Source organism: Sinocyclocheilus anshuiensis, unplaced genomic scaffold, assembly GCF_001515605.1.
Source record: "Sinocyclocheilus anshuiensis isolate Anshui unplaced genomic scaffold, SAMN03320099.WGS_v1.1 scaffold1518, whole genome shotgun sequence".
In the NCBI taxonomy this organism is placed as follows: Eukaryota; Metazoa; Chordata; class Actinopteri; order Cypriniformes; family Cyprinidae; genus Sinocyclocheilus; species Sinocyclocheilus anshuiensis.
The window spans coordinates 934,613-948,159 of NW_015548194.1; the positions used below are offsets into that span (position 1 = coordinate 934,613).

A 13,547-nucleotide genomic window follows, 5' to 3' on the forward strand; every position below is an offset into this window, starting at 1 on the left:
CATCTACCTATAGGAATACGACACCTGTTGTGGCATTCCTATATAAGCTCTATTCAGTATTATTCAGCAGCTTTTCAGCTTGCTCAGGAGCAAATTACCCTCCTCCATCCCCAGCTCCTCCTTTCTCCACAGTCAGGACTTGGCTTTCTGATATTCCTTGCTAATCAGACTCCTTTATCTTGAATAAAGTCTTACACTTAAATATCATTAAGTACATTAATGATATCTGCCTTGTTCTGTTCTGTTAACCCTAGGGGGGTTATTATTGCTGCTCTCCCTGCTCATTCATGACAGGCTGCATGGATGGGCAGGGAGTTTTTTGCCCAGAACAGAACCATACCACCAAACCAAACTTTATGCTAAGTATCTATCATTTTGACGATAGTGGTCCTGACAGAAACAATATTAATTAAACAGAGGACCCCCTGCAGATCCTAAGTGTCAAGGTCAATTAGGGCTAGATTTACTAAACAGGGCAAATTAGTGTGAGAACGCAATCCCATGAAAGCACAGATGGGAGTGGAAAGTTCTGCATTGGTTTACTGACAATGCGTGAAATAAAGCAAACCGTAGTAAATCATGTTGCACCAAAGAGGGTTTGCACTGGTGAAGCTGTGAATAAATCTGGTCTTAAAATATTAGATAATTTGACCTTTTTACATGTGCAATATTTGTTCAGGTTGTGAAATGTGATGCACCTCACCAAAAAAAAAAAACAGTATTTATGAATGAATAGTAAAAAAAAAAAAAGTACTTTCAAAAATACATTTAATTAATTTAACATTTAAAATTGTATTTAAAAGATTAATGATACATAAAAAAACAGCTGGGCCATTCACACTGAACACGTTTTTGCTTAAAGGAAGACCACATCTCAGACATTCTGCTGTTGCGTTTAGAAGAGGAAAAGAAAGTCATACAAAACTGAACCTAAAATTAAATTAAAAGGGTTGATTAAATAAAAACTAAAGTGTAACTACTGAAGCATTGCTGACCCTAACAAAAACTAAACTGAAACACATGCTAAAAAAAAAAGTATTGCGATACAAAAAGTGTAAAATTATAATAACTTGAGTGCATGTGTACTCACCCACAGGTCATGCTCAGCATAGTCGAAGAGGAGCCAGACTTTGCGGTCACTGTGAGAGAGAAATACTTTCTGCAGGGCGATGACGTTTGGATGCTTTAACTCTCTCAGCAACTGCAGAAAAACAGAGAGACACATACTTCTGTTCATTCACCAATTGTCTTTAATACACATACATGTAAAGGCATTTAAACTTTCTATCACAAACACTGACTCTGTTTACAACCTGGTGTTAACATCCATCTCGAGCAATCCCATCACCATTGGAGAGCGCTAATAAATACACGTACAAATTATGTTCAGCATCCTGAAGCCTAACTCACTGAAAGTGGTGAGCACTATATTCTGCCTTTGATGTTGCAATCAGCTGATGATAAACCAAATCTAGCACATATCTGTTGCTTTTCGTGTAGTGAACTCTGCTGAATAATTTGCGTATATCGCACAAACTGAAGAGAGGATTTATCTCCGTTCTGCGGAGACACATTTATGTGGCCACGTGTAAATGGAACCCTCACTGATCAATCAAAATGCATGTGGAAACCAAGTGAAGCATTCAATCGAAAAGGCACGTGACCACAACATTTGCTGTGTTAACACTAAGGGCACAAACATGCTAGTATTTAGACTTCTTCAGAAACCCCTCTTCATCAGAAATCCTCCCACTTTAAAATTACCTAATCGAACAATGGATTCCAAGTTAACCCCAGAAATTTGTAAGAAAAGCAAAAACACAGCAAGAGTTGACAGTGCTTGACTTGGGGTTGTGCTTAGGACTTGACTAGTTAACCAATTAAAACACGTCGTATGAAAATGTTTTGTCTAAGGATCTTCTCGCTGCTAGTGCAGGTCTGATCACAGAGAGCATTTGGATGAGATTATAGAAAATAAAGGAGGTTTCACTTGTTACTACTGTATATACAAGTGTTCACACACACACACACACACACACACACACACACACTGCACGGTTTGCATGTCTCCTTAATCAAACACACCTGATTCAGGTCATCAGCTCATGCAAAATGTGCAGTGTTGGGGTGCCTCCAGGACCAGGGTTGGGAACCACTGGCCTAGATAACAGCTCTGAGTTTTCTCCTATAATGCCTGATGAGTTTGGAAAACACCTGACAAGAGATCAGAGAGCATTCCTTCACACAGGATCACTCCAGATCCTTCAGATTCCCAGCTGCATGTTGGTGCTGCTCCTCTTCAGTTCTCCACACTCATTTTCTAGTGTTCAGATCAGAGGACTGGGATGGCCAATGCAGACGTTTTATTTTGTGCTCAGTGACCCATTTTTGCATTGATTTTGATGTTTGTTTTGTCCTGATGGAAGATCCAACCATGACCCATTATAAGATTTCTAGCAGGGACATTCAGGTTTTGATTTTTTTTTTTATCTGTTGGTATTTGATAGAATGATGCCATCTATCTGAACAAGATGTCCAGGACCTCCGGCCCACAACATTAAAGATCCAGTAATTGTACACATGGGGTACTTTTTTTTTTTTTATCCCTGTGTATCCCTTTAAACCCATATTATGTGTGCCAAAAAGCTCTTTTTTAAGTTTTATCTGAACATAGAACCCAATCCCATTTCAAGTTCCAGTAGTGTCTAGCAAATCAATATCCTGGAGTTTTTTTTGGATGAAAGTAGGGATGGGCGATGTGGACTTAAAACTATATCACAATATTTTCTGGTATTTATCGTGATAACGATATAAATGACGATAATTCATATGCATCTACTGAGAGACAAAAAAAAAAAAAACTAGGGTGCTGTGTGTTGTGAGCAATAATAGGGCGCCCTTGCGCATAAACTCCACATATGCATCACAGAAATAATAGAATTGATGACATTCCAGGAAATCCCTAATATGGACAAAGATACCCAAAGATGAGCTTTGACACAATTCGAACACTGCTGTACAGCCCTGACCAAACCAGTTCCAGGTTGTAGAGGCAGCTCCTCAATTAGCGATAAACTCCTCCTCAGTTCCCTGACATTTGGACATTTTTTTAATATAACTTATTTTTTATTAATATAACTCCAATTGTATTCGTCTGAAAGAAGAAAGTCATATACACCTAGCATGGCTTGAGGGTGAGTAAATCATGGGCTAATTTTCATTTTTGGGTGAACTATCCCTTTAAGGGAGCAATATATGTTTAAGTTAAATGATATCATCTGATAGCTATATTGTGGAATTTATTTAAATGTATTTTTACGCATAATGCAACTAATAGAACTAGACAACACATTAAATGTTGAAAACATAATAACAAACAACAGCATGCAGCTCAATATTTAGCTATATAAAATGGTCCTAATGAAGAAACCAAAGTCCAAATAACAATTCCCAACTGATATTAGCCACCTTCAACACCTTTGACCCAGCTCTGGAACAGTATGACTATTGTTTTGCCTTTTCAACAAAGTAAGAGAGGTCAGATATTCAGAGATTGACAAAGAGAGTGTTTGATCCTATTAGTTTGATGGTAACAACGTAAGTCCAAGCAGGTAGTCAGACAGTACGTGACCTGTATATCAGCAATACACTACACAAAGAATCGCTTGGATTTAAACAATTTAAACACAATTCAATGGACAAATTGTCTGCAAGCAGCGCAACAACAATGCTCAGTGCCGTGACTCAGGCCCTTCTGAGATCTCTATACCCATGGCATTTCAACCTTGACAACAATGTTGTTATGCAGTTGTTTTCAGTCTCAGGAAAGACCTGGGGCAATTGTGTTGCTACTGATTCAATTCTATGTTAAGGTACTTTGAGAAACTTGGCATGCAGAGTTGTAGTAAAGCGCATAAACAAGTTTTTGGTATAGTTCTTGGGTTTGAGGCTCAGACCTGGCACATTGTTTTGGATTAACGCTAACCAAGTGTTAAAGTAAAAAAATCATATATTTTGTAAGTACTTATTATTAAAATTCAATGCTGTTTGTAGTACAGACATGAATGATAGCAATCATGTGGATTGTTTAAGCAAAGTGTAATATTACTTTTCTATACAAAAAGAATAAGTTTCACCTAGCGGATCATTAAACAGGTGTAAAAATCACAATGAAGGACAGAACCAATCCATATCTCGATACCATAATATCAAAGACTTGACAGTGGTTTCTAACCACCCATAACATCCTACAGCAGCTATAATACCCTAGCAACCACCCAAACACCTAAGCAATGTAGTTGCATGACCTAGTGCCCTTCACATTTCATTCAGAAAATGTAAAAATGTTATTTCAGACTCTGACTGAAGATACAGCAGTAATGAACTACATCAAACTTTAATACATTTGCTCTCAAACGAAATTTCAGTCTGCACTGAACATTTAACTAATTATCATAATTAAAAATAATAAACATGTTGCAAGAAAAATGCTAATAAAAACTTGAGATTGAATTTAAACCGTAAATTAAATTTTTCATTGTAATGTACACAGAGATCATAAAACAATGTGTGCTTTAGGCACAGTAAAAAAGGGAGAACTTATGCACAGGGATATTGCTATGATGAAGAAGCAAAGCCTCTCTAGATTGTCACCGTGTGATGTAGCTTTAAGATTTGCCCTCGTCAGATGGTTAAGCAAAGGAAATGTTGACAGTTAAATGAAAAAAAGTCAGAAAAGTTATTTTATATATTTTATGTAACAACTTAAAATGTAGTTTAAAAATGATTTCCTTAAAGGTATTGGTTGTATTCATACGTTTTTTTTTTGTATGATTTAATGAAGTGTATGTAGTGCATTATTGTTTAAAATCTCGTCATGCCAAGAAGTGGCATTGCAGTCAACTTTGAAGACAATGAGCAGATATTTATTCTAGAACATAGGATGCATGTTATAACAGAGATAAACATCCAGTATTTTGAATGTTTTAGTTTTCAAATGTTCAGGCAATCAAAAGTTCCTGCAAATAGAGAATCAACCATACAGCTATTTTCTTTTTCTGTGTTTGTCTTTGGTCTGTAAAACTGCTGAGGCTGTTCAACAGGAGGCTGCTGAACCTGTTTCACGATCAGTCTGTTCAAATATGGCCGCACCTTAAAAGGCATGTGATCACAATTCAGTCTTTTCAGAACAAACTGATTAGGACCAAGAGAAAGACAAACAGTGGTGCTGACGTACATGGCATTTGAAAGTGAAGATCGCCACCCACGATTCAAAGAACAGCTCAGACATAAGAGAAAATATCAAACACTGCCCATGCATTCGCTGGTAGGCGAGATGTGTTTGTGTGGTGAAGGCTATGCAGAGCACTTAACTCAGTCCAATACAAATAAGCACAAATATTTATGGGCCATTCATTAGTGGTGTTTGCTGAGGCACAGAATCCCATCCTTTAATCCATAACAGCCTTTTTGCAAAGCTGCATTACACTGTGACAAATCCACAAAACAATCCACAATGAAATGAACGCATTTTACTCTTGGTTAGTTCTTGTTATTTAGCAATAGTAGTGTTTATCCTACTTCCTCCTGTTTACAACAAGAATGCTACATAATCTCCACTCGGTTTCCTCAATGTGTCATTATGCACATTAAAAAAAACAGCATCAACTATGATTTAAGACCAAGTAAATTTTTCCTGCAACATGGCAATGAACCAGAAATTTTTCCTGCAAGCAGAAAAATGGCAATATTTTACATTTTAGAAAATAACGCTAAAGTTTCCATTAAATTAAGATGTTTTATTTCAGCAGCAGCCATGCAACGAGTTGGCAGCTTTATCAGCGGTTTGAGTGTGTTTTATGCGATTTAACATCTGTGTTGCGATCCTCAGTCCCGTTTGGTTGTTTCTCTGTTTCAGGTTTCTTGGTCTTACATATTTTGTTTTTTTCCTTCTCATGCACTTCCTGTCTTGTGTCTTGTGCATGTTTTCACCCATTTTGCACATTTAATAACTAACATATTATTCTTAGAGTTTTGTCAGTTAGTCAGATTCATTTGCTTTTTAAAAATATTTTAGATGATTATTGACCAGAACAAGCAATTCACAATTCAAAGAACACACTTCTTGATTGATGCATCTGAATCAACAGGATATCAATGTCTCCCTGCCAAACACGCTTATTTACCTATTATTCAGATGGATTATTGTTCCTGTGAGAGCGGGCGCAGCCATTTGTAAATTTAATGTGTCTGGCTTCAGGTCTCATCCGCTTCCAGCTATTTTTAGCTGTATAAAAAAGCTTGTTTTGCTGCTTTGCAAACTAGTGTGTCTTATCATGTTTATAACACACTGGTTTGTAGTGCAAACTGTTTTAGCGTTTACTACTCTTTGTTATTATTCTCGTTATTTCCCTACAGCGGCTAATGAACTGGAAGTCTTGCACATTCACAGAAAATGGCTTATTTCCGCGTTGAAAAATAAGGTGGATATAATATGAAAAAAACTGATGCCCTGGATGACCTAATGCAGATTATGTAAAATACTTGGGAATGTATTCATGCCACGTACCTGGATACTTACAGAACATATTTCATACACACTCGAGAAGTCAGTTCTTCATTAAATTCAATTAAATTCAATACTCTGAAAGTCTCTCTCTCTTTATTTACTTATATTAACTATACTTTTCATTAAATATTCCAGCTTCCAGTCTCTCATTTGATTATCATCTCAACATTGCCCACTAATTGCCCACATATACATCGATATATTGTACAAACTCGATATATCACCCAGCCCTACCTCACATCTATCCTATAGTCCCATATTATTACCTTGTTATTATTATCTCACTTATTTTTTTAAATCAGTCAGAGCACATAATTCTTCTTCATATTAACAAGTAAAGCTTCAATTATGCGTAGGCTACTCACTATCTGTCCCCCACATGTAGTTTTGATGCCCCCCTCCCATCCCCATGTTGAGTTCCACAAGTCTCTGTACTCGGACCGAAGGTATTTTTTCAGTTACACCAGACTAGTTGGTTCTGTTGTCACGTCACACATCTAATCCTTCATTACCACTGCTCATACTACACTCCTGTATCTATTTCTGTGATCACAGCATATACTCTAAAAAAATGCTGGGTTAAAAAGTGACAAACCCAACCGCTGGTTCAAAACAACCCAACCGCTGGGTCAAAACAACCCAATAGCTGGGTTATATTTAACCCAGCATTTTTTAGAGTGTCGACATCTCAACCAAGCCCTAGGTAATGACTGCATTTTTGTCGAAGTTCAGATTCATTGCATTCCACTGTGAACAAAGTTCAGGATTTTACTGCATCAAGTCAATTCTTACAAACCAACAGAACGATTGAGTCAACAGCCGCATTCAAAAAACACCTCTTCGAGATTCTCTCTAGAATTCACTGCTACCACAAGCCTGTGACAAGCATTTCAGTCATTTTCGGTACGAAAACATAGTCAAAGAAGATAATAAATAGTAACAAGCATTTTTTAACTTTTTGTACATGTACAGAAAGAAATGACTGTTTTACAAATAGTGCATGAGCTGGGCATTAATTAAGTGCAATTAAAATTACACAAAGCTAACGCACAAAACTATGACAATTTATCAGTAATACAGTCATGCAGGCCTCACAGTTTCAAATAGAAAGTAAATATGTTTGGATAAAACATGACAACACAGTTTTAACTTTGTGTTAAGTCATATGATAATAAAGCCACTTTAGTCATGTGATTGTGGGAGAGTATAGCTGATTTGTGTGACCCAAGGAACGCCTTTAAAGGCAAAACAGCCTGAACTGTTGCAGATGGTCACCTACCACAGAAATTAGAAACAATGTTTTCCATTATTATGCCTACAGTTGTGGTCAGAATTATTGGCACCCTTAGTAAATATGAACAAAGAAGCCTGTGAAAAGAAATCTGCATTGTTAATCCTTTTGATCTTTTATTTAAAAAAAAAATTCAAAAATAAATAAATAAATAAAATCACAGAAACTTAGCCTTTCATTGAAGTAAAACAACTGAAAATAGGAGGAAATCTCATTATTACATTTTTTTTTTTTTTTGCTCTATTACACACTGGCCACAATTAATGGCACCCTTTTATTCAATACTTTTTGTAAGGGAATTGTCATGTTCGTGTTCACCCTGGTGTGCTAAACATTGTAAATATGAATGGGAATATACTTCACATATATTTTACTATAATTTCTATGGGTATCAATAATTGTGGCCAATGTGCATTAGACAAAAACATTCACTTGATAATGTGATTTCCCCCCACTTTCACTTGTCTTACTTGTTGAAAGGTAAGATTTATTTTTTTTTTTTTAATGAAAGATCAAAAGAAAGGATAAACAATACAGATTTATTATCACAGGCTTCTTTGATCATTTTTACCAATGTTCCAAAAATTCTGGCACAAGACTGTATGTGCACTAACTAACAGTTTAAAGGGAAACTAAACTACTATCTGCAAAAGCCAACTTAATTGAACTCTACTTCATCTCTACATTACTTTTCAACACACACACACTGCAAATCAGCTTTACAAAGAATACCGCCTAACAGCCAGGGGTCAAATCTGGATTTCTGAAGTGGGGGAGTCAAAAGATCATGAGTTTAATCAAATGCCCTTGACAAAACTAAATACGACCCTCTGAGCCTTAAAGGATGATTCCAGGTTATTTCCGCAAGTAAATGTGAAAGGCTTTACTTGATCTTGGTTACACACAGAGCGACTGGTAAATTATTCTATCATTCTAATGTCACGCTAACACACATATACAGTAGCCTAATATTTAAGAATTATATTTTCGAAACAGTGTTAAAGTTGCATTCATTTATTGCAGTTATAGTTCATAGAGCTGCAAACTTGCTGCATTCCTCTGTTAATAAATTACTGTATGCATATTTTTTGTTTTTGTTTTTAAAAACTGATTGTTGATAAAACAAAAAAAACAAACAACTGTATGCAGTAAAGTAGTTTAAAAAATTGTTGCTTTTAAGTAACTCACAGCAATTTCCCTGCAGGCAGACATGGAAATACCAGTGCCTTCTATCTGTTTCAGTGCATACTCCTTCTCATCCTTCCTGTAAAAACACAAACACAACATTACTAAAGGTGAGGAAAAACAGCTACGCACATACTGTAAATACAACACTTACGTCACAATATTAAATAACTCTATTTACATGAAAAACTAATAAACAACTATCTATTGTATTTCAGTAAATAATATGCAAGACATGAATAACAATATATTATTCATTTAATTTTCAAATGATAAGGTAATAAAAGTATTAACCATTAACAAGTATTCATTTACACAATAATGTACTTTAATTTTTTGCTAATATCAAAAATACATTTTGCTAACCATAATAATAGTTCATTTAAAATAAATAATGTGCATTGATATTACAGAATTGAATAATAACCAAGCTATGCGAAATTTACAAACAATGCGATGTGAAAAGTTATTTACTTACTGCAGTAAAAATATATATAAAAAAAAAATCACAATTAATCTCAATAGACTGTTCACAGTCGGCAAAAGTCAAAGAAAATGTATTAATTTAGAATATACATCAAAATATCAAACTAATCAATATCACAAATTTTTCACAAAAAATACAAAAAAGCAGATACACTTCTCAAAACTGTATGGCCACATAAAGCTCATTAGACAACTGAAATATTATGTTGGTCTTCTCAGCACCCTTTGAGCAGTGAAGCAGGTTTCTCTATCAGCGTCTCAACTTAGAGTTCATGATTCTACCAAAAAAAGATCTGTGAACCAATTTCTATCTTGTAATACTGAAGCAATATTTGTTACTATTTCTCCTCTAATTTACATGATTACTCATGGTTATTTATTTATTGCTAATCAGGCGAATAGAATGAACTAAATATTAAATATCCATTTTCTCCAAACTAACTACTTTGCAATGATTTTAAACCAACCGACCAAAAGATCATTTTTTAGTAAATGTACAAAGCCCGCCTCAAGTTGGCATGTCCCATTAACATTTCAGAACCACAAAATGATTCTTTGTGCCTTAATTTCCAAAACAATATCTATACTTTAATTATTTTAAAAATAAACTCAGTGAAACATCTAGCATGCAAAGCGTTCTTGAGTCAACTTTGTTAAAAATAAACAACACTTGTTTGTATGCTTTGTTACCCAATGCAATGAAATGCACTGTACTGTAGGTGCTTTAGCGTTAACCATTCTATTTCCCTCAGTATCCAGTGATGGCTGGCAGCCTGCGCATGTATTTTAATAGAGATCGTCAGGGCAGGGCAATCTAACGCTTCAAATGTGACTTTCAGAAATGCAAACCTGAGAGAGGATGCGGTGGTTCTGGATTGTTTCTAAATTATAATCATAATTAATGTGAATTGTATCATTTCTGTGCCACTCCATCACCAGTTGTTGTCTGCCCATCTGGTGAGACAAACAGACAGTTAAGCGAATGGTGTTGTGTCAGACTTTATTCTGGCATTACACTGCTTACTAGAGATGGAACGATTCACTCAACTCACCATTCGATTCACAATGTTTTTTAACAAAATGAGATTTAAGACAAATTGTGTCCTTTTATTATTGCTTGGACAAAATACTTCACGTTTCTTTGTGAAATTGAAATATAACACTATAATAATATACTAATATAGCACTTGCATATTATTGCTCTTTTGTTGGTTTTGATTGCTTCTATTGTCCTCATTTGTTAGTCGCTTTGGATAAATAAAATTTAAATTTAATGTAAATGTAAAAAACAAAACTAAATTGAAATTTTAAAACAAGCCCCAAATCAAATAAATAAGTAACACAAATAAAATAAATATCTTCATATAAACAAACTCAGGCTTTGTTTGTGCTCTTTCCATTTAAAATTAGAGGAAGCCACTGCATTTTAATCACGATACAAACAAAGATGCTGCATACAACATGAGCAGTTTTTAATTTAAATTAGATTGTATAATTTCTAAATTTGAAACAAAAACAGAATGGTTTGACTTCAGTTTTGTGAAACTATACATAAAACATATCTGAATGAAACCGAAACAGCAGACGAGCTGAACGAGATGCAGATGCACTCTCTGCCAGCAGGTGGCGCTTACAGCGTTTACTGGTTTCTGCTGTTAACAAAGCAGCACTGCACTTATGAACTTTAATATGCATTATACAGAAGCAAGATGAAAAGAAAAAATACCATCGAAAGACAGTAAGTTCGCCTCAGACATACATTCATATAAACTCCTACCCTAATTGAATCGTGATTTGTTTAGCATCTCAACCGGGTTCACACACAGAAAACTGCTTGGTTTGATTGTGACGTCTGCGATTCATGCGTCACAGCACTACTGACAATAGCCTATGGAGCTCTTTTGAAACATAAACAGTCCACAGTTCTCGAATTAATAATACCATTAATTAAAGTGTTCACCATTAAATGAATGCTGATGCAACACTGTACATTTTGTACAATCATGCACACCTCATTCAACAGCTCATTACCTACAATTTGTGTTTCAATAACAAAATGCACACTTTTACTGCTGCGGGACTATGGGTGGGAACCACTGGCCTAATCAAGCCTAACTAATTGAAATATTTTGTACTCTTCTGTATCATCTTTTTTTTTTTTCTCTCCTGCAGTTCAAATATTGTAATTTATAGTTACACATGACTAATTGGGAGCACTATGCATGCACAATCAAAAAAACCCAGCCTTACAAACCTGACATGGTATAGTGAAGATAAACTGATTTATTATATTAAGATTCTTCCATGAGTGGTTATACATGCTTTTGAAATTAAAATACACCCAAAAACCATAGGAAGCTACGAGTTTTGCACTTGCAACTTACTGAAACAATCTGCACAGTTTAAATAGCAGCTCTGGTTTCCCCCACAATCAAAATACATGCAATGTAGACGTGCAAATGAGTGAGCCAGCATTCTATGCAAGCAAAGGCAGATATTGTGATCATGTTCTTTGTTGATGGAGAAGTGAATGCATCTGAATATTAAAGAAGATTTACTAAGCCTCAAGTTGTTTCAAACCTGTTCTTCTACTCAACACAAAAGATATTTTGAAGAATGTGTGACCCATACTCGGAATTTGTGCTCCCATCTACGTGCACACACACACAGCAGTGAGTAGTGAACACACACGCACACACACACACATGCAACACATGGACTCCTGCACATATAATCTCCTGTACAAATGAGTATATAAACACACACACACACACTGCTGAACACATAAGCATATGAACTCCTCTACAAGTGAGCATGCTGTGTAAACTCCAGCACATAAGAACTTCTGCACATGTAAACATGCATTCCTGAACATGTGCACTGCTTTTAGGAAAATGTGATCTTCTGCACAAATAAACAGGTGAACTCCTGCAGACACTGAACGACACACATAAACATGACACCCAGCACGACATGAACTGCTGGACATCCAAGCATATAAACTCCAGCACATGTGAAAGTACGAACACTTGAATCCCTGCATATAAGAGAAGGTAAACACGTGAGCTGCTGCACATAAGAGTGAGACATGCATCACGCTGGTTTGGGGGAGGACCGTTTGAAGTGCGTCCATGAAAACAAAAACAATCACACAGGGTAGAGATAAAGGCATAACTCCCCCGATACATATGAACACCCTGCACACACACACACTGTCAGCAAAAGCACGTAGAGTGAGTGAAACGCGTGCATCTTACCCGTCTTTACGCTTCGCTTTGTAAACATGCCCGTATGTGCCGCGACCCACTTTACAACCTTCATATTCAAACAGATCTTCCACTCTCTCCCTCTCGGCGGCGAGCTTCGTTTTGAAGTCGTGGTCCATTTTAACCCATAAATATTTCTTAATTTACAATAAAATAAAATATTAATTATTACATGCATTAATTAAATGATCCGATCGTTTTATTACCCCACCATTTCCTTGTTTGGGATTTTGGTCGGCTCCGCTTAAAGGTCACGTGTTCGATGACGCACTTTATTGTGGCGGATTGCCTTCTGGGAAATGTAGTGTGGTTCGATCAACCCACCGGTTTGAGTTAACGACGGGAGGACGTCTGTGAACTACAACGCGCAAACCGCGATGTTGGACGTCGTTCCAGTCCCTTTCAAATTTTTCTGGCCGTTGGAATATTCAAACTTGGCATCAGCTGTAATTCCAACAGAAGTACGATAATAACTTGTGTCCTCGAAACGTTCAAAGTACTGTCACACAATGAATAAAACGTGTAAAATACACGAGCAAACCATAATTTTTCTTCAACAGACTAGTGAATAAAGTGGCACCAATTCCCAATGCACTGGCGCAGCGTTATAGCAAACGCAAATGTTTATTAGTCAAGGGCATAATACAAGCTGCGCTACTGCAGTGTGAACTCATACTTTTACGCAACCGCCAATTTTGATTGACAACAGCTACAGCCAATCGTTGCTGACATGAGGGCGACTTCTTGGCCG

At 36.2% G+C, this 13,547-nt stretch overlaps 1 protein-coding gene across 3 annotated transcripts in view; it reads right to left on the reverse strand.

Annotated features, from left to right (window-relative positions):
* cdk19 (cyclin dependent kinase 19) overlaps positions 1-13,495 on the reverse strand; it is a 42,148-nt gene extending 28,653 nt beyond the window's left edge. For 2 of the 3 annotated variants that reach the window (XM_016439800.1, XM_016439799.1), the window contains exons 1-3: positions 12,788-13,052; positions 9,048-9,123; positions 1,091-1,201 (exon numbers count right to left, since the gene is read on the reverse strand). In XM_016439800.1, coding sequence (XP_016295286.1) covers positions 1,091-1,201; positions 9,048-9,123; positions 12,788-12,915 — 315 coding nt within the window. In that variant the 5' untranslated portion in view covers positions 12,916-13,052. Of the gene's footprint in view, positions 1-1,090; positions 1,202-9,047; positions 9,124-12,787; positions 13,053-13,472 lie in introns of those variants that run through there. The other variant, XM_016439801.1, reaches the window with a different exon arrangement.
* Between the last annotated feature and the right edge of the window lie 52 nt (positions 13,496-13,547).